The 20,272-nt window shown below is 40.7% G+C and overlaps 1 protein-coding gene across 1 annotated transcript in view; it reads right to left on the bottom strand.

Moving 5' to 3' along the window:
* The window catches only part of LOC147034962 (extracellular calcium-sensing receptor-like), an 82,515-nt gene that overhangs the window by 28,238 nt on the left and 34,005 nt on the right, over positions 1-20,272 (bottom strand). The window contains exon 7 of the mRNA XM_085860696.1: positions 1,016-1,156. Coding sequence (XP_085716822.1) covers positions 1,016-1,156 — 141 coding nt within the window. The remainder of the gene's footprint in view (positions 1-1,015; positions 1,157-20,272) is intronic.

Raw genomic sequence — 20,272 nt, 5'->3', positions numbered from 1 at the left:
CCTCCCCGATCTCCCTCACTGGACGGTTTTGGTGCGCAAAATGCGCTCGTCGCACTGTCATTGGCCAAAACGGGCGCCAAGGCCATTGATGGGGTGGGGGGCGTGACGGCCATCGCTGCGGACTGCCCTCCAAACAGGCAGGGGAACACCATCCTGCGTGGGCTCCGCCCACATACATGCTGACACGCACGTAGGCAATGGCGTCAGTCAGAGCGAGGTGAAGGTGAGGGTGATGCTGGTGTTTTTGTAGTTACGAGGGGTGTAAAAATGAAAGAAAACCCTGACTATCAAAGTAACTTCGCAACGCATGTACATTCAATTACCCATTAAACAAGGCACGGGGAGCTATCTATCCACATTTACTTATCGAAATAACTGAGCTTTCGGACCTGTATGTTGAGTGCTCATGACTTCCAGATTCGTAACAATATGTATATATGTATAGAGTTGATCATTGTCATTGCGGAATTCGTTTCCTCGAGAGAGTTTCACTTTTTCTTCTTTCTAACTCGACAAAAAACAATTCGATCTGTGCTTCTACCAGTGATTATGAAAATTATAATCAGTCTTACTTTTTATGTTTTCGGGTCCTGAATGGGTTTTTAAAGAATAAGTGACAATATTTTTTGTTTCCCAATTCAAGCACCATGGTATAAAACTTAACTGCATTCTGATTGTTGAGCCACACATTCACAATGAGAATTCAATGCCCTTTCTCCATTGCAAGGAAACCACTTTGCTGGGCATCCAGGTTCTCTTGGGCAGCATGGCAGGTGAATAGATTTTTAGAAAAAGGTTATTGGGTGTCAAATTGTTGTGGGCATTGGCAATTATTTGACTCAGTCAGAAGAAATGGAAAAAGCAGGAAGAATGGAAAGAGTACTTCAAAGAAGGAGAGCAATAAGAGGGGTTGAAAATAAATACTTAACTTCTTTCCTCCTCCATTCCAGATAATGTTGTCTTTGTCAACTTGCAAACGTTTTTCTGGTGAAACCATTGATTTGAAACTTCCTACCAACTTGAAGTTGATGTTATCATTCTTGTCTTTATGCCAATTAATGAGTTCATAAAAAGCAGAGGGTTCTCCATGCTCATCGAAGCTCATCAGCTCACCAAGATTGTTCAAAAATTTCACATTCTTCACATAGTATAAAAGCTACAAAAAAAAAAACAATGGAAAGAATCAACAAAATGTTGAATGTTTTATGTCATGGTGAGCAATAACAAACACTACACAAACTTTATTCAGCAGGGTAACTTGAAAGCAGGGAAACAAAAGCAAGTAAGAAAAGTAACAACGAGATTGCATACCCTCGCCAGGACTTGTTTTGTGTGGTGTTTGTGTAGTTTTGTGTTGTGTATATTGGTGTGGCATTTGCGTACTGGAATATTATGTAATTAATAAGAGAAATAATTAGAACTGCCTCTTTATAAATACTGGCAGTGATTACTGGCTCAGCCATTTCAGAGAAGATTTTTGAAGGTTTATAAAAAAAAATAAGGCTGCCAAATCACATGACCGATGACATCATCAATTTATTTTTGTGGCCATTTTATCCTGAGATGACCCTCAAAAATTTTCATAATGATCATATGTAGTGTTCTACATATGCAATTATGATGTCATAAGGAAAGCACCTATGACATCATAAAAAGTCACATTCCCCATGAGGAGTACTTGCTAGGTGCCAGGTTTCAATTTTTTTCCTTGATGTGGTTTCAGAGATATAGAAGTCCAAAAATTTTTCGTTTTCCCAACATGGCTGGCACACCATGTGGCGTATCATTATCATTGAAACATTCGGCATGAGTCATCACACTAATGAGGAAAATTTAGTCTCAATCGGACAAGTGGTTGCAGAGAAAAACATGAAGGTCCTGTGCGGACAAACAAACAAACAAAAAGATGAACAAACAAATATATGGACCAAAATGCAATACCTTCTCCGGCGAGGGTAACAAACAAACAGACAAACAAATGAAAAATCACTCACAGAGTGAAAACTTGGCGAAACGGAGTGGCAATCTGTGGAGAACATACCTCCGCCAGACTGAATAGTTTACATTTTGGATGCCAATGATAGGTCGGATCTGAATCTGGACCTTAACCCAAATCAAATCAGCTTATTCTTTCAGCTAACCAACTCGAACACCTCGTTTTGTCATATGTCGTCCACAACTTTTAGCGAATATGTGTTGTATATAGTTTTTGGCCCCATCTATCAATGGTGAAGAATCACCTGAAAAATTCTCAAATCCATATCCGCATTCAGATCCACACCAAATCGAAAAAAGTAGTCCTTGTAAAACACCCAACCTGACCACCAAGTTTCATCCCAATCCATCTTCAACTTTTTGAGATATCAGGCAATGTCATTTTAGCCTCATCCCTCAATGGTGAAGAATCACTGAAAAAAGTCTCAGATCCGGATCTGGAATCTGATCTTCAACAACATTTAGCGTTGCTGTCCCTGGCCGGTCACCAACAAATACAAAAGATTTAAAAACAATCGCTTGAAAACTGTGGCCAAAAATCGTGTGACAAACAGACAGACAAACATACATACATATAGACACTGATGAGCCAAAACATTATGACCACCTGCCGAATATGCTGTTGGTCCTCCGTGTGCCGCAAAAAACAGTGCCAACCCGCTGGAGGCATGGACTCTGCAAGATCCCTGAAGGTGTCCTGTGGTATCTGGCACCAAAACATTAGCAGCAGATCATTCAAGTCCTGTAATTTGCGAGTTGGAGCTGCTTGGTTGGTCCAGCACATCAGACTTGTTGGTCCAGCACATCCCACAAATGCTCAATCGGATTGAGATATGGAGAATTTGGAGGCCAGGGCAACACCGTGAACACTTCATCATGTTCCTCAAGCAATTACCGAACAACGTGTGCAGTGTGGCAGGGCGCATTATCCTGCTGAAAGAGGCCACTGCCATCAGGGAATACCATTGCCATGAAGGGGTGTACCTGGTCTGCAACGATGTTTAGGTAGGTGATACGTGTCAAATTGACGTCCACATGAATGGCCGGACCCAGGGTTTCCCAGCAGAACATTGCCAAGAGCATCACACTCCCTCCACCGGCTTGTCGTCTTCCCACAGTGCATCCTGGTGCCATCACTTCCCCAGGTAAATGGCGCATACAAACACGGCAATCCATGTGATCAAAAAGAAAACGGAACTCCTCGGACCAGGCGACCTTCTTCCACTGCTCCAAGGTCCAGTTTCGACACGATACTCGCGTGCCCATTGCATGCGATTTTGATGGTGGAAAGGGGTCATCATGGGCACTGTGACCGGTCTGTGGCTATGCAGCCCCATACGCAGCAGGGTGTGATGCACTGTGGATTGTGACACATTCCTCCTCTGACCACCATTAAAATTTTCTGTGACTTGTGCCACAGTCGATCTTCTGTCGGTTCGGACCAGATGGGATCGCCTTCATTTCCCTCGTGCATCGATGAGCCTTGGGAGCCCATCCCCTGTAAGTGCTCATAATGTTTTGGCCCATCAGTGTGTATTGTGATGAATCACTTCATCTCACCAAGTCATTCGCGTCAGTCGGGCTTGGATAATTTATTAATTTATCAGCATTTTTCATATTAATATTTTTTGTTGTACTATATTTCTGTCATTCAGCCTGTGCCTTTGTGTAATAATTTGATAAATCGATATCCAGTTATTGGGATACACCAAAGGAAGAACCATCTTTTCCAACATGTCATATATATTAGATTAAAAATACCATCATAAAATTGTTTATTTTTGTTGAGTTTAAATAACACATGTAAACAAAATTGACCACCACACTTGGAATTTAATTCTTGGACTTGAAATGTTTGATAAACACAATTCTGAAAGAATTTCATGACTTCAACAGGTGGTAGAAGACGATAACTATCAAAATAATATTTATTAACCTGATTATTGTAAATACAAACCCAATGAGAACCGTTTCCATTATGATCTTCTAAATTCATTATAATATTATTTGTATGTTCAGACAAGTTTGTGAATTCATCTCTCATACAAATAACCACATTATCAGTTTCTAATTTCTGACAATATTTGACAAGTTCTAATTTGATGTTGTATTCTTTCAAAATTCTTTAAACCACTCATCAATACTGATATATTTATGAGAAAGATATAATATATTATTTCTTTTAGATAATTTTACATCTGCTTGTGCGATAAAAGAAAGCATATCTCCAACTAACAATCTCACTTTATCAGGTAGGCTTTCAAGTCTTTCAGCAAAATCTACAATTACACCACTTCCACAAATTTGTTTCTCCAACTCTTTGTTTATATTTCCAATTATTTTTGAGCCTGGAGTTGAGCCTTCCTTTCGTTGGCAGTTTTCACTGCTGCTGAAATACCACCCGTCAATGCTCCAGCCACACTTAAACCAGCAAATAAAGGAATTAGAAATGGGAGAATTCCTCCACTCGTCTCTCTTATTGAATACTTCTTCAACATTGGTTTTGACATTTTAATCTTAAGTGAGCCAGTTTCTTTCAAGATTTTCACCTGTTCCCTTGTGAGCAAAACATCAATTCTTACTGCTCCTTTTCTCTAAATTGTATTCACGTTAATCATACAAGGCTTTTGATTTTGAATACCAAAAGATTTTTTTTTTTTGAAGAATGAATATAAAGATTGATTTGATTAACATATACCCCAGTTGACACTTTACTACTCATTTATCAAAAAATTATGTGAGACGAATCATAACACCATTATCTATATATTAATACTGAAGGACCAATTTTGTGCTCCTCCTTGCGGTCGCATCACGTTTTTCTCGGTACTGTGACCTGGACTGAAAGAAACTTCGTACCTGTAAGAGTGCATTGCACATAGTGGCAATAGTCAACCTTCAACTCTAAAGCATCTATATATTAATACTGAAGGACCAATTTTGTGCTCCTCCTAGCGGTCGCGTCACGTTTTTCTCAGTACTGTGACCTGGACTGAAAGAAACTTCGTACCTGCAAGAGTGCATCACACATAGTGGCAAAAGTCAACTTTCAACTCTGAAGCAGAATAAACACTTTTCGTTTTACATTCGTTTACATGGCGACGTGTGACGTCACCGCTGAGAGGCGTCAGGATGTCATGACATCATCGGTCATTCGCTGACGTCACGACGTCTTTCGTCGACAGACCGTTACCGCTGAGAGGTGCAATTCCACTCCTCGAAAATAGCGTCTGCAATGTAAAACCCTCTTCTGCACATGCTGACTACCTCAGAATGTGAATTTGAGACAAAAAAACGTAACAAGAAACATTGTATCTTTTATATATTAATACTGAAGGACCAATTTTGTGCTCCTCCTAGCGGTCGCGTCACGTTTTTCTCGGTACTGTTACCTGGACTAAAAGAAACTTCGTACCTGTAAGAGTGCATCGCACATCGTGACAATAGTCAACCTTCAACTCTGAAGCAGAATAAACACTTTTCGAAGAGATGGGGGCGAGGAGTGAAGAGGCAGGGGCGGGGGGATGAAGAGGCGGGGGCGAGCAGTGAAGCTGCGGGGGCGAGGAGTGAAGAGGCGGGGGGAGGAGAGAAGGGGCGGGGGCAGGGAGTGAAGAGGCGGGGGCAGGGAGTGAAGAGGCGGGGAGTGAAGAGGCGGGGGCGGGGAGTGAAGAGGCGGGGGCGGGGAGTGAAGAGGCGGAGGCGGGGAGTGAAGCGGCGGGGGCGGGGAGTGAAGAGGGGGGGGCGAGGAGGGAAGAGACAAGGGGCAAGGTAAGCAAATATTTTTTGGGGGTAAGCAAATTGAAAGCGGGAGACGGGGGGGGGGAAATGGGGCGGGGGATGGCTGGGCTGGGGTGAATTAGGCGGGGTTGAGTGTGAGGGGGTGGACAAGGGGGCGGGGGCCCGGGGGCAAGTGGGGGTGGGAAATCAAGAGACGGGGGGCGGGGAGTGAAGAGGCGGGGGCGGGGCCGGGGAAATTAAATTTTTGGGCGGGGGTAATGGGGTGGGGGATGAGTAGGCGGGGGCAAGCACGCCCTGTCCAGTCCATGTCCATGTCCCTCGAGGGTGGGTGAGCTGGTGAGGATGGTTGAATGAACGGAATCCGTCTGTGACGGGGTTTCAGCTAGTCTCTATTAATAAGTAATTCTGTTTCTTCCAAAAGCAAACAATATGTATCAATTTCTTCACTCTCTCCTCTTTCAATGTAAAGGGAAGTATCCACTCAATTGTACTTTCTCGTTTCCTTTTGAGCACTCGGGTCAAGCACAAAGATTGTATATAGGCTTTCAAATGGAACCATGTCCAAAATGGGTTCTTTACCATTGCTTTCACACACCTTTTGGTAAGACTTGTATGCTTCAGCATAATCATTTTTTCCCAATCAATTTCCAATCTATCTCGTGGATAAAATGTTCCATCCAGAGAAATGTGAAGTTGATTCACCTAAGCATTATCACTCAACACATTATTATTATCAGTAGCAGTAACTGCAGCTGGTTTCTTAAAAATGAGCCACAGGTATCGTGGCTTTCCTTCCAGAACACCCAAATTCCAAGTGTAAGTGGTTTCGTTCAGTTTAACGTGTTGACATCTTTTTTTAAGGTATGATACATTGAGTGGTTTCTTTGAGTTCAGTCTTCTATTCAGCATCTCTTGTTTTAAGATTAGGAGTATATTCACTAATATACCAACTAATTTCATGAATAACAAATTTATTCTGAGCACCAAAAGCATTAGTAGTACCAACAAGCAATCTATTTTCATTATCATTTCTTTGCAGTTGAAATCTAATTTTAAGTCCATACGGAACTTTATCCTGATCACAAAATCCAAATATACCTTTAAGAGGAACTGCCACGGTAAAACTATTACCTGCTTTTGTATCATCATTATACATTCCTTTTAATTGACTATAACCAGGGTCTGCGTTTGTTTCCGTTGCCAAATCTGGAATAAAACCTTCGACAGCCCCCTTTCCCATTCTATCACTAAATGAATATAATGTAAATTTCATCATTTCAGACATAGCAGAAACATAATAAACCGCTTCAACTTCTTGTGTTCCAATATACAAAGGAACACTATCAAACATTTTCCAGAAGAAATCATTTACAAGTGTAGCATTTTTGTGATGTGCAGCCTTCGTGAATGTAAATTTACACAACAAGGAACTTTCGTCAAGATTTAAATAAGTTTGTTGATTATTTATTTCAAAACTTTTTGTTCCATTCGTATTCCAGTATGTACCTGTTATGGCATTTACCTTGAAGTAGTCTTCTTTTTAAGTCAAGCTTGAGATGACAATGGTATCTTCCAAAACATAGATACTATCAATTGCTTCCATACTTGTGTTTATTTCAAAAAAAAGAAGACGTTAACACTTTTGAAACCCTGACCCAAGTGTTTGAATTATTTTTTGTCATTCTTGGGGAGATAACTGAGTTTTGCCTTTCTTAATTTTGTATATTGCTTGCAATTTATGGGATTCCTTTTGGGTGTCTTTTATACTCTTTATAACACTAGCTACATTTCCCACAGCAGAAGAAGTTGAACCAATTAGGTCTTTATGTTTAAGAATTGTTGAACCTATACCCATTCGAGTATCAATTATCCCATCTCCTTTATTTTTAAATTGATGTCCTACACCCCATTGTCTTTTAGCTTTATCGTATATACTCCACCAAGATACATTCCTTCACCCTTATCGTATGGGGAAAGGAACATCCCATCCACTGTAATTATTTTATATTTTTCCAACTCGTGTTTCCTCACAATAACCATCATATATATATATATATATATATATATATATATATATATATATATATATATATATATATATATATATATATATATATATATATATATATATATATATATATATATATATATATATATATATATATATATATATATATATATATATATATATATATATATATATATATATATATATATATATATATATATGTTGGAAAACTTCACGGAGGTGAATTCTGATGGATATAATTTCTCCATTAAAATAATTCATGCAATTATCTTGGTTGGTTATCCTAAAATTTACTCTGTGTGCAGTTTTTCCAGACAAGTATAGATAAACCAGATTTTTTTGGTTCCATATTGAAGTTATATCTAATTGCAGTTGAGTATGCACTGAATGAAAATATTGTATTTGTTCTTATTCCATCATTATAAGCACCATCAATCAAATCACAGTGAACTAACACTGAATTTATGCCTGAGGATATTTGAATGACTTTGTCACAAAAAACATTCTCTTAGTTTCAATCTTTATTGAGAAGAAACCTAACAACTCTCTCAATGAATTTTCAATTGTGAAATCAACCTTGTAGTTATTTTTAAGTTTAATTGTTGATTTTGAAGTATGTTTTTGAATGACTATAACAATATTTTTGGTTCATCACCCTGTTCCTTCAAAAGGTGAGCAATTTTGGAAGATACTTGAGAAATCTCGTATGCGCCAGGTGAAACTGTTTTAGTTTTGTAACTGATTTCCAGATTATAACTAAACTTGTCATTTTTCTCTGTGATATTAAAGAAGGTATTATAAGTTTCTAGAGACAATAAAGATGCCTCATATTCTTTTGTTGTGTCAATTTGTGGTGGGTATGGGAATGAAGATGTGTTATCACTCATTGTAAAATTTAAACGAAGAATTGTACTTCTCATTTATAAGTTTTAAAAAGTCTATGTAATTATTATAAATCTCTTTTTATTTCCTGAAACACCATACTTGTTAAATAGTCTTGAAAAGAAGAAAACACAAATCATTTTTCTCCCAACATTCAAGGGCAGTAATTCTACCATGATCTTATCCATAAATATATGAACTTCTCTATAACCTTTCAACAACAAAAAAGAATTCTCAGTGGCATCAACAATTGATGATTTTTTTTCCTTTTCATCATGAGAGGGAATTAAACTCATTTAACATTGGAAAAATATCTTTGTATTGATATTTATTAATTATTTTCACATTCAGTAACTGGTCGAAAATGGCTGATGCTTCATTGAAACAATTGTTATTTGCAGCCTTCTCACTAACAACCAATGATAAGAGTCTTCAACTAATTGCCATGGATTATGTGGAAGAAAACGAACATCTGAACCAGGCCTACTTAAACCCTCAATAATGTGTTTCTCCTTTTTCATTCTTCTTTTCCTTAAGGCCCAGTCACACCTTGACGTTTTAGCCAAAGTATGCCGATTTTTGAAATTTTTTTCTAAAACGCTGGCACACGTTGAAGACGTTATGGGTAAGTTTTGATAACATTGAGAGCACGCTGAAAAACACTGCCATACGTCGTTGTACGCTGGCTTTAAACGTTGTACTTTTCGGTTGTCCTCAAATTTTTGCAGGCTTGAAATTTCACGACGTATGCCGGCGTATGACTCACACGTTCCGCTACGCTGGCCACAAGTTGTATGCACGGTCTGCGATCGTTGACAGACGTCAACACATGCTACTTGTAAGTTAATCATAAGTTGAGACATGCCGAGGTAATGTTTAGCGTACCCGAAACTTATTTCTAACCTATGATTAACGTGTTGTTGGCACATTACGCGATCGTTGCCACACGTCGACAGACGTTACTTTTAAGTTACTCATAGGCTGAAAGACGTCGGTATAATGGATCATCCTTGCTTCAGTGTCCACGGGCACGGCCAGGACACTTATTTGCAGCATTCTTCAAACTTTTCTTCGGCATGACGAGGATGTTCACACTTCGATGTCTAGCTTGGCTATGATTCCAATTGTCCATCGGCAGCGTCTATTTAAAATAGTCGAGCTTGAGCGTTTTAACACGTTCAGAAGAAACGCTTCAAAATTCCAAACCCCAGCGTCAAAAAACAAAGGCGAGTGACAGCAATTTAAATCGTTCATTGTAAACAATGAAAATAGTTGAGTGGTACCGTTTAAAAGTCGTCGAGTGTAAAAAAAATCCAATTGTTGAGCGCAAGCGTCTACTTTCAATAGTGGAGATGCAGCCATTTAAATAGTTGAGTGGCAGCCTATGAATAGCAAACCCCACGTCACCGGCAAAGATAAACTGCCACACAATATGGATAAGTTAGGCTATCGTTGGGCCTAGTTTGTGAACGCCGTCTACACGATAATTATTCGTTGGTATACCGTATCTATAAGTTATCGAAGTGCTCTATGCACATTATTAGTTCATTGTGCATTTGTCCAACCCATTATGAATAGACATAAATCGTAAAAACAAGCCATAGCTCATTGTTGAAAAAGCCCCATAAAAAATTAGCCGCGAAGAACTTCGAACAATGGTGCAAACATGTCTCCTACCCGTGGACACGCGGACGCAAGGAGGATCCATCATAACCCACACCCTCCCCCTCACACTCACCTACTACTGCCAACAAGAACAAAGTACTACTAATACTAATACTGATACTGATACTGTTACTGCTGACATGGACATCGACTCGAAAACACTGTTGGGTTCCCTTTTATGAACACCATTTTTATATAGCAATTCCCAAAATCGCTGGGAACACGTCTTTATATGGCAGTTGTAAGTTAGAAACACGTTCATTTATTTTTTTTGTCGACCGGAAGACGTCATTAGAATACCTACTACATACGTCAATGTGTGTTGGGACTAAGTAAAGAATTGGTTCAAAGCACGTCAAACATAGGTTAGAAATAAGTTTCGCGTAAAAAAGACATCACCGTGACGTGTTTCGACTTATGACTAGCTTATAAGTAGCCTTTGTGGACGTGTGTAAGCGTCCGCATATCGTGTGTACAACTTATCCCCATCGCATGCGGAACGTGTGTCATACGCCAAGTACGTCGTAAAATTTTGAACGTTTAAAATTTCTTGACGTACTCTACTTACTACGACGTATGATAGCGTACTTTAGCGTTCTACTCACGTATACCAAACTTACTCATACCGTATTTGACGTGCCCCAACATTTTTCTTAGGTCGGCATACGCTGGTAAGATCGCCAAGGTGTGACTGCGATGTTGACACTTCCATTTCTATGGCAGTTATGATTCAAATCGTTGTGCGTCAGCCTTTTAATAGGCTACGTCACGACATCGTTTGCGATGCGTGCAATGCGCTATGCCTAAGTTAGACTATCGTTGGGCATAGGTTGTGTAGGCCGACAACAGGTTCAGCATTCGTTGGTATAAGTTATCTATAACACAACGAAATGTTTTGTGTCCGTTACTAATGCATTATGCATAAGACCAAGTCGCTATGAATACGTCCGAATCTTAAAAAAAAAACATCAAAAGTTCAACGTAAGCCAGCGTTTTACATAAATTTTAATACGTTGCCATCGCTGGCTAAAACGTCAAGGTGTGACTGGGCCTTTACTAGCAAGAGAAACTTCATAATCAAGCGAGTTTAGTAAATCATTATATACTCTATCATCCTCATTTTTCATATTCAATGGTTTATCGAAATAACTTGATTCACCCCTCACAATTGAACCATGCCTTCCATCTTTTGAAAGAAGAAACATTAATATCATTACCTTTTTTTGAACAAGATGGAATATTCCTGGTTGTTCTGTTGGAATGAAACCTGCTATGCTTTTTGATCTGTTGATTGTTTGTTTTTTTGGATTCCTTGTCGAGGCTCGTATGAAAGCTAACACACAACACACAGCGAGTGGGGGGGGGGGGGGGGAGACAAGAGGGGTGAGAGTGGCAAGGACAAAATAGTGGGGAACAGAGACATTAGTAGATCTGTGGAAGGGCGAGGGATGGGGCAGGGAACATGGGGTATACAAGATGGATATTACAGGCACTTTCAGGAAGGAAAGCAGAGAATTTGAAGGAGGTGGCTTTGGGGTGGATTAAAGGGGGTAGAAAAGATCGAGGATTTGGATGGGAGACAATGAGAGGTGGTGGTGAACAGCTGTTTTGAAGGCCTGGAGAGAATAATGGGATTGAACAGAGGGAGTTTATTCCAAATGTGAGAAAAATGAGGATTGAAAGAGTGAAAGTGAGCAGCGATTCGTAATTTTCGTAGTTTTAACAAAGGGGGTTGTTGGCGCACATTGAGCGGCCTGCATAAATATGGTGGAGACAAATTGCAGACAGAGCATGGGGGACGAGACCGGAGAGGAGATGGTAGAAGGCAAAAAGACCACTGACCTGCCTGTGGTGAGAGAGTGAGAGGCCCAAAGACTCAGCCTCATCGCGGGAGATGCCAATGATTCGCAATGCCTTTGTTTCCACAGCATGAAGCCGAGAAAGGTGGGAAGCAGGAGCACCAGCCCAGATGGAGAGCATTACTCCATCAGGCTGTGGACAAGAGCTTTGTATGTGGTGAGGAGCTGAGGTGGGCCAAGGAAGGACTTTGAACGACGGAGGATTCCCAGTCGGCAACTGGCTTTGGAGGAATGGCAAGAGTGGGTCAGCTCAAGTAAAATAAAGATAGTGTGCCGGCAGAAGGAGGAAGAAGAAGATGAATAGGAAGAAGAAGAAGGATAATGACTTATGGGTATGGAGGGAGGAAGGTAGTTTTTGGGGGTTTTTTTCTTTTGAATTTAAGACAAGAAAGAGTATTTATTTGGGAGGGATGGGGGTGTTGGGAAAGTGGGGAAAATAGGAATTGAAGGTCATGGCGAGAGAAAACATATATAACCGATCGTGTACCTGGAGGGGAAGGTCCCGGAACCCGGAACCCTCAAGGAACCCGGAAAGACAAGGTTGATGAAAACTCACAAAATAGCATCGATTTTTTAAAACAAAATCGATCTAGGAACATAACGAAACATGTCGGTAAGAAAATAAACAGTTAAAATGGGACAAATAACGTCTTGAACCTTAACTTTGAGAAAGTTGGCAGAGACCCCTGAGAGAAACCTGCCGTTGCTGCAAACCCAGAACCGGAATTGAATATCCATTGCTTTGGAGAGCATTCACAATCTAATCAGGGGGTTGATTTATCTCTTCCAGTTGTTGAAATAATCCTTCATCATCATATTCTAATTCTTCCATATCTTCTGGTTCTTGATCCATCATTTGACAAAAAATCTTTTGTCATTTGAAGTTGTCTTTTGGGGTGTATTCCATCATAGGGACTGTGGACATTTGTTGGGGAGTTTATTTTTTTTCCAAGTGGTTTAAAAAAACTATCTTGTTTTCTTTCAAATGCTTCTTCATCCTGAGTTTCTGTCTGCATTTCTTCTCTATGTCTTCCTGTTGTTTTGCAACTTTTGAAATCAACTCTTGATGTTCTTTAAATCTTCTTGCTCATTCTTTCGTAGCCATATATTTATTGGAAATATCATTGAGTGAATTGTAAAGGTCAATAGGGAAATTTTCCTTTTCTTCAATATTAAATTAGATGTGTTCAAATAAATTATTTTCCTGAATCATTTCATCAATTTTTTATAAGAATGAATACGAGTTGTAATTTCTTCTTCACTAATTCTTGTATCTCTGCTTTTCATACTTTTGCATTGAGTTTCTTCTTCAACATCAAAACCGAATGATAAAATCTCAACTCCATTACCACTCAGAGGTTTAATCATTTGTCTCATTCCTTCTGGATTATTTTCAAATAAACCACGACCACAAGATTTTAGTTCCTTTAACTCACTCTAACAATGTGAATATTTTGTTGTACCAAGAGAGACATCCTCAAATATTTGACCTTCATTCCTCAATTACATATGTTCCTTGATTGAAATGTAGTAATAATCTTCACCTACTTCTCCTGGTCGCATTACTCTGGTTGTTGTTGATACAATGCGTATCACGGGGTGTTTATAAAAAAAAAACATGTAATCTTTTCATTTTCACTAATCATGAACCAAGATTTATAAAAGTTTTTTCCAGAAGCAGATTTAACCATAAGATTAATAATAACAATCATTTATGCTTGTCATTGTTTATAAAATAAAAATAAGAAACCCTCAGTGTCTCATCTTGTTTCATAACAATGTATATATATTTTCCAGTTATGTGGTTCATCTACTCCCCAAATTCTTTTTTTACCATACAACATGGAACAATTGTTTCTCCAAAAATTATTTATATCTATTGAATTTAACTTGAATAAGATAAAAGTATGAGCATTGTTTCTTATTGTGTGACGAGAGAGTTGAAAGTATGATTGACTAAGGTAAATACAATTACAAGAAGAATGTATCCCTCTTGTGTCGTAGCTATCCATTACCATTTGATTTCTCTCATTAACACAATCATCAAAATTTAACAAGATTCCTTTTTGATTTATCCAAATCTTGGGGTGAAGGTGTATCATCCATATTATCACAAAGAATGCAAGTTATTGTTTTTAATTCATTTTTACATTTCTGTGTACCACAAAATATTTGTATTATATCTTCAATGTAAAAATCATTTCGTTTGTTTTGAAGTTTAAATAAACCAATTATGTCTTCTTTTTGAAGACCTGCATTAACACCGGGTGAGAGTAATTGATACTCAGGTTGAAATAAGACTTTGTGAAAATGATTAAATTATCAAAATCTAAAAAGTTGGGAGTAAGGAGCATCTTCAAAAGCAGGCAGGTTTTCACATCCGCTTGAACCAATGATGAGGCATCTTAATGAACTTGGAAGATTTTTATGGTTGTTAAATTTTATCTTATTTTCCCAAATGGGTAAAAAAAATCATTCATTTATATGTTTGGAAAATAAATTATATAAATTTTCATTACCTTTTTTTGAAACTGTTTTCTCCTGAGTTCATGTTTAATTTCAAGATAATCCATTATTTTGTTTTTACAATATGTTGTGTTGATATTTCCCTGAAAATGACAATTGTGAAAAATACCCATCATCAATCCATGAAACATTACTGTCATTTGTTCAGTCTCTTCTCTTGTCAGAAAAGGTGTATTGTTACCCTCGTGCTTAACATTCATTTCTCTTATTAATTTTGTAAAGTAATTCATTTTTTATGTAATTTTGCTCCAGTTATGTTCCTATATATTATTTATTTTCATTAATTAGAAGACAAGCCGGTAGGCGACATGGCTGCTTGCTCTAGATGGAAAGCTGGCCGACGCGACTAGCCGATATTCATGTACATGCTATCAATCAATTTAGCACAATGAATATGATCATCACAGCCCTCTTAGTTTGCGCCCAGAAACCCGCCTTGTGAAATTTCAGGCATGTTTCCAAAGAGACTCTAACAAATGGCAGCCCTGGTAATTCCATTTATCAATTCGCTAAAGATTTTACTTTTTTATATTATGCTGTAAGACATTCTCCTCGGGCACAAAAAAACAGGTCCCTCGGAGGTCCAGTTTCGGAGGTATTGATTTTTTGTACAGTCCACAATAAGTGTACGATGTACGATAAAGTATTTTAGCTGTTGCTAAGCAACGGAGGTGTGCATAGCAACCATTCATTTTTGTGTACATTTTGGGTCATTTTATTAGACGCATAATGACTTCTGCCTTGGTAAGCCGAGACTGGATTTCTTTTTGCCCTGAATGATCTGCTGGGTACCCATGTCTCATGTTTAATTGTTAAGTAAGGCATTGTGATAAGCAACTGCTCTTTGTCCATTTTTCTATAAATGATTGTTGAATTCTTTGTTTGAGATTACTTTGTTGATTGAACATTTAAGTCATTTGAATTCATCCATTTACACCACAAGGAAATAAAAAGTTCTTCAGCATATTTATTTTTCTTAATAATTTATTCTGATGAATTAATTCAAATGGGAGTTTGCTCCGGATGTGTCCGGATAGGAGTTTGTCTCCAGACGTGTCTGGATGGGAATTTGTCTTGGCTCTGGACGGGTCCAAGTGGTGTTTGTCTCTGGGTGGAATTTATAGTATGACCGGTCGAAAATGGATTTCACACATTATTTTGTTTCCGTATGTACTGTTATTCTATGCACAATCGTTTTCATGAGATAGCCTGAATCGTAATTGACACTCCACCACACATCTGCCTTCCCTTCCTCTCACCTCTCATCGTCTTCCCTTCCTGCCAACCCCCCACCTTACTCTCCCTCCCTCCCTCCTATATATATATATATATATATATATATATATATATATATATATATATATATATCTATATATATATATATACAGTATATCTGTCTCCGTCTGTCTCCTCTCTCTTTCCCCCTCCCTCCTCTCTCTTTCCTCCTCTATCTCCTCACTCTCCCTCTGCCCCTCTCTGACCTACTCCTCTTTTTTCTCCCCACATCTCAGTGTTCCCACCAACAAAGCGATGGGTGATATTTCCTAGTATTTAATATAGGAGGCTATTATTTCATTATATAGTGTTTGAAAAAAATTGATCTTTCCGAAAAAAAAATTCGATTTAATTCGAGATTTTGACATATTTATTTCGGCCATGAGTTTGGATCATCAAATATGGAATCAAATTTTGAATATCAGCTTTTATTAAGCAGTTCAGATACATTATTAGCCCACATTGCACAAAGTCCGAAACGATTTTTTATGGATTTGGTCTTGATTTTTGTGTCTGTGCATGCATGCGTCCGCAACCATATCTCGGACAAGTATGGACAAATTATATTCAAACTTGGCGCAAAGACAACACAATGGTATACATACACACATCATTTTGTTTTGCGATGCGAACAAAGATGGCTGACTGGCAGCATTTTAATTGTAAAAAATCCGGTATCCAACACATCTTCAAACATTTTTTGGACATGCATTCACCGTTCTTGTTCAAACTTGGCACACAGATACAGAATGATGGCTTACATAAGTCACTTATTTTTGTTCGAGATCAGATCCAAGACGGCCGACTGGTGGCCATTTTGTGACTTAAATGTGTCTCCATACATTTCTCAGACATGCATTGTCTGATTTCGTTCAAACTTGGCATAAGCACAGCACATGATGGCATACACATGCCCCTCTCGTTATTTTGCGATCTGATCAAAGATGGCTGACTGGTAGAATGGCGGCCGTTTCAGTTTTAAATAAATATTGGTTAGCCTTATTACTCCGAAGAGTAACATTACTAATATAACGGGGTCTATGACATTATTTGTCTATTTTCCTTGTTCAATCTTGCCAGGAGCCAATCAAATTGCACCTTGTCTCACACAATCAGCTTTTCAAGCCTGATTTTAACCCTTTAATGAGTGCAGATATTGATGGATATCTGCATCACCCAGCAGGATTAAAAACAAAAATGACACCCATCCTGACACCCAGCAGGATTAAAAACAAAACCTGTCAAAGGGCGGAGGAGCTCCTTGTGAGCCAACGGCCATCCATATCTAGTGCTCAACTGTGTCTGCGGACGTCCTCCTGCAGTTGGGTCACTTCTTATTAGGAGGTTGGTGGCAGGATTTGCACTCCGGCCACCGTAAAACCCTTCATTCCGCAAAACGCAAAAACGCAAAAAAATCTGAAAACCCACTCCGTGGGAGTACCTCCTGTGCAGCTTCCCTTCGCAGGGCAGCTCACCGGATGACGGGATTGGGGCAAAGCCTTCGGGACCCCCAATCTTTGATAGGAGGGAAACCACGGGGTAACATCCCTGGGTCAGATTGCGGGAGAGTGTGTCGGAGTGGTGCTGAGGTGTCGTCCACCAGACGGCGGTCTCCTTGGGTTAACCTGAGGCGGTCCCTTCGGGTGGGTGCCTGGAATGTCCTATCCCTAAGAGAGGATGATCACCTGTCTCTGTTATCATCTGAGATCAAGCGTTTGGACATCGGGATTGCAGCTCTCTCTGAGGTTCGGAGACCGGATTGCGGCGAGATAATGGTGGGTGGTTACACCTACTATTTGTCTGGTCGCTCTGATGGTTACCATACCCAAGGAGTTGCTGTAGCTGTGTCCAACAAGCTGACCCCAATGATAATTGAGGTAACACCGGTCAACGAGCGTATTATGAGATTAAGGATTCATCACTCCTTAGGTGTCATTACCCTGGTCTCTGTTTATGCTCCGACTGAGGCGAGTGATCTCACAGTGAAGGATGCATTCTACGCCACACTCGAGTCTGTTGGTGATCAGTGCCCCAGATGAGATACACTTCTAGTCTTGGGGGATTTCAATGCATCGACTGGAACTGATAGGGACGGTTATGAGGTGTGTGTTGGTCCCCATGGGTCAGGAACTATGAACCAGAATAGCACTAAGTTCCTTGACTTTGCAAGAAGTCATGGACTTAGGGTGGCTGGTTCATGGTTTCAGCGCCCACAAGCTCATCGCTGGACTTGGTATTCCAACGCTGGCGGTGTGGCAAAGGAGATTGACCATGTCCTCATTGACGGTCGTTGGAGGATGATCCAGAACTGCAGGGTCTACCGGAGTGCTCAGTTCCTCAATACTGACCACAGGCTTGTTGTAGCAACTCTAAAGCTGCACCTTAAATCCTGGAGAATGGTACCATCCCAGCCGAGGCTGGATGTTGCCAAGGTCAGGGATGAGAGAGTAGCTGAGGAGTTTGCGAACAGGCTGAGTGGACACTTGGGGGGTCTGGGTTCTTTGGGGGGTCCTGAAGAGTTGTGGAGCGCCTTCAAGACCACCGTCCTTGATGTTGCCGGTGGATGCCTTGGAGCTCACCGCAGGGCAAAGAAGAATTTTGTCTCTCAAGGGACACTGGATACCATTGACTAGAGTCGCAGGGCCAGGCTGAATGGCAGAGCTGAGCTGTTCAGGGAGCTGAGGCGTAAAACTGTACATGCACTGAGGGTGGACAAGGAGGCCTATGTGCGAGGAATCTGTGAGGGGGTAGAGCATCACCTGTGGACAGGTGATTCTCGTCCCGCTTACAGGGGAATTCGCGCATTACGTTCATCCAAGCCCATCCCTCGGAGCACTACAGTTCGAGCAGAGAGTGGTAGGCTCTTGACAGAGGAGTCTGAAGTGAAGGCCCGCTGGGCCGGTTACTTTGAGCGGTTGTACCAGTCTGATCCCCCAACTGTCGAGTTGGATGTCAAGGGTGTTACAATCCCTGTTGCTGACGCTCGAATCAACTGTGGTCCACCTACGCTTGTGGAAACACGGGCTGCGGTGAACCAGTTGAAACGGGGCAAAGCTACAGGGATCTGTGGCATCCATGCCGAACTTCTCAAGGCTGGTGGAAATGCTGCACTCGTGTCGTTGCATGCAGTTTTGTGCTCTGCCTGGAACACAGGCATCATCCCAACTGACTGGAAGAGGGGCCTTGTTGTCCCTCTCTGGAAAGGGAAGGGTGATCGCCAAGACTGCAACAACTACCGAGGGGTGACGCTGCTCTCAGTGCCGGGCAAGGTCTTTGCTCGGATAATTCTCGATAGGGTTCGCCACCATCTGCTTGAGCACCAGCGTCCAGAGCAGTCAGGCTTTACACCAAAGAGGTCAACGATTGACCGTATCCTTGCACTTCGTGTCCTCACCGAACGCAGACGAGAGTTTCGGCAGGGGCTGCTTGCAGCCTATGTTGATCTCTGTAAAGCGTTCGATTCAGTGAATCGGGATGTCCTCTGGAGGATTCTTGGTCTTCGTGGGGTGCCACCAAAACTGATCGATCTGATGTCTGAACTCTACTCTGGTACTGAGATTGCTGTGAAGTGTGGTGGTACCATCTCTGACTTATTTCCAGTTGTTACTGGAGTTCGTCAGGGATGTGTACTTGCCCCCACACTTTCCAGCACTTGTATGGACTGGATTCTAGGGAGGATGTCGGAGAGATCAAGTTGCGGTGCATCATTTGGGAATGTCAAGATCTCGGACCTTGACTTTGCAGATGATGCAGTCATCTTTGCGGAGACTTTAGACATCCTCTTGGCGGCCCTCGAGGTGCTGAATGAGGAGTCGGAGCCGTTGGGATTACGGGTTTCTTGGGTCAAAACTAAGATCCAGGCTTTCGGTGACATCTTGGATGCTGCTGTCCTGTCTGTGTCTGTTTGTGGTGAGGATGTTGAGGTCGTGGAGAGATTCACTTACCTTGGCAGTGATATTCATGTCTCTGCTGGCTGCGAGTCAGAGGTCAATAGACGTCTGGGTCGGGCCTGGGGAGTCATGGATTCACTGGATCATGGGGTGTGGCGCTGCCGGTACCTGTGCGGGAGGACGAAAGTCTGAGTCTTCAGGTCCTTGGTACTTCCAGTCTTGCTCTATGGGTGCGAGACTTGGACTCTGACCAAGGATCTGAGACGGAGACTTAATTCCTTTGGTACCAGGTCTCTTCGGAGAATCCTTGGCTATCGCTGGTCGGATTTTGTGTCCAACGAGCGGTTGCTGAGAGAGACTCGGATGAGATTTGTTACCTGCATAGTCCGTGAGCATCAGTTGCGGCTGTATGG

This window comes from Eptatretus burgeri, chromosome 1 (assembly GCF_056783735.1).
Source record: "Eptatretus burgeri isolate ZD-2024b chromosome 1, Ebu_testis_v1, whole genome shotgun sequence".
NCBI classification, from domain to species: domain Eukaryota; kingdom Metazoa; phylum Chordata; class Myxini; order Myxiniformes; family Myxinidae; genus Eptatretus; species Eptatretus burgeri.
This window is presented reverse-complemented; position numbering and strand designations above follow the sequence as displayed.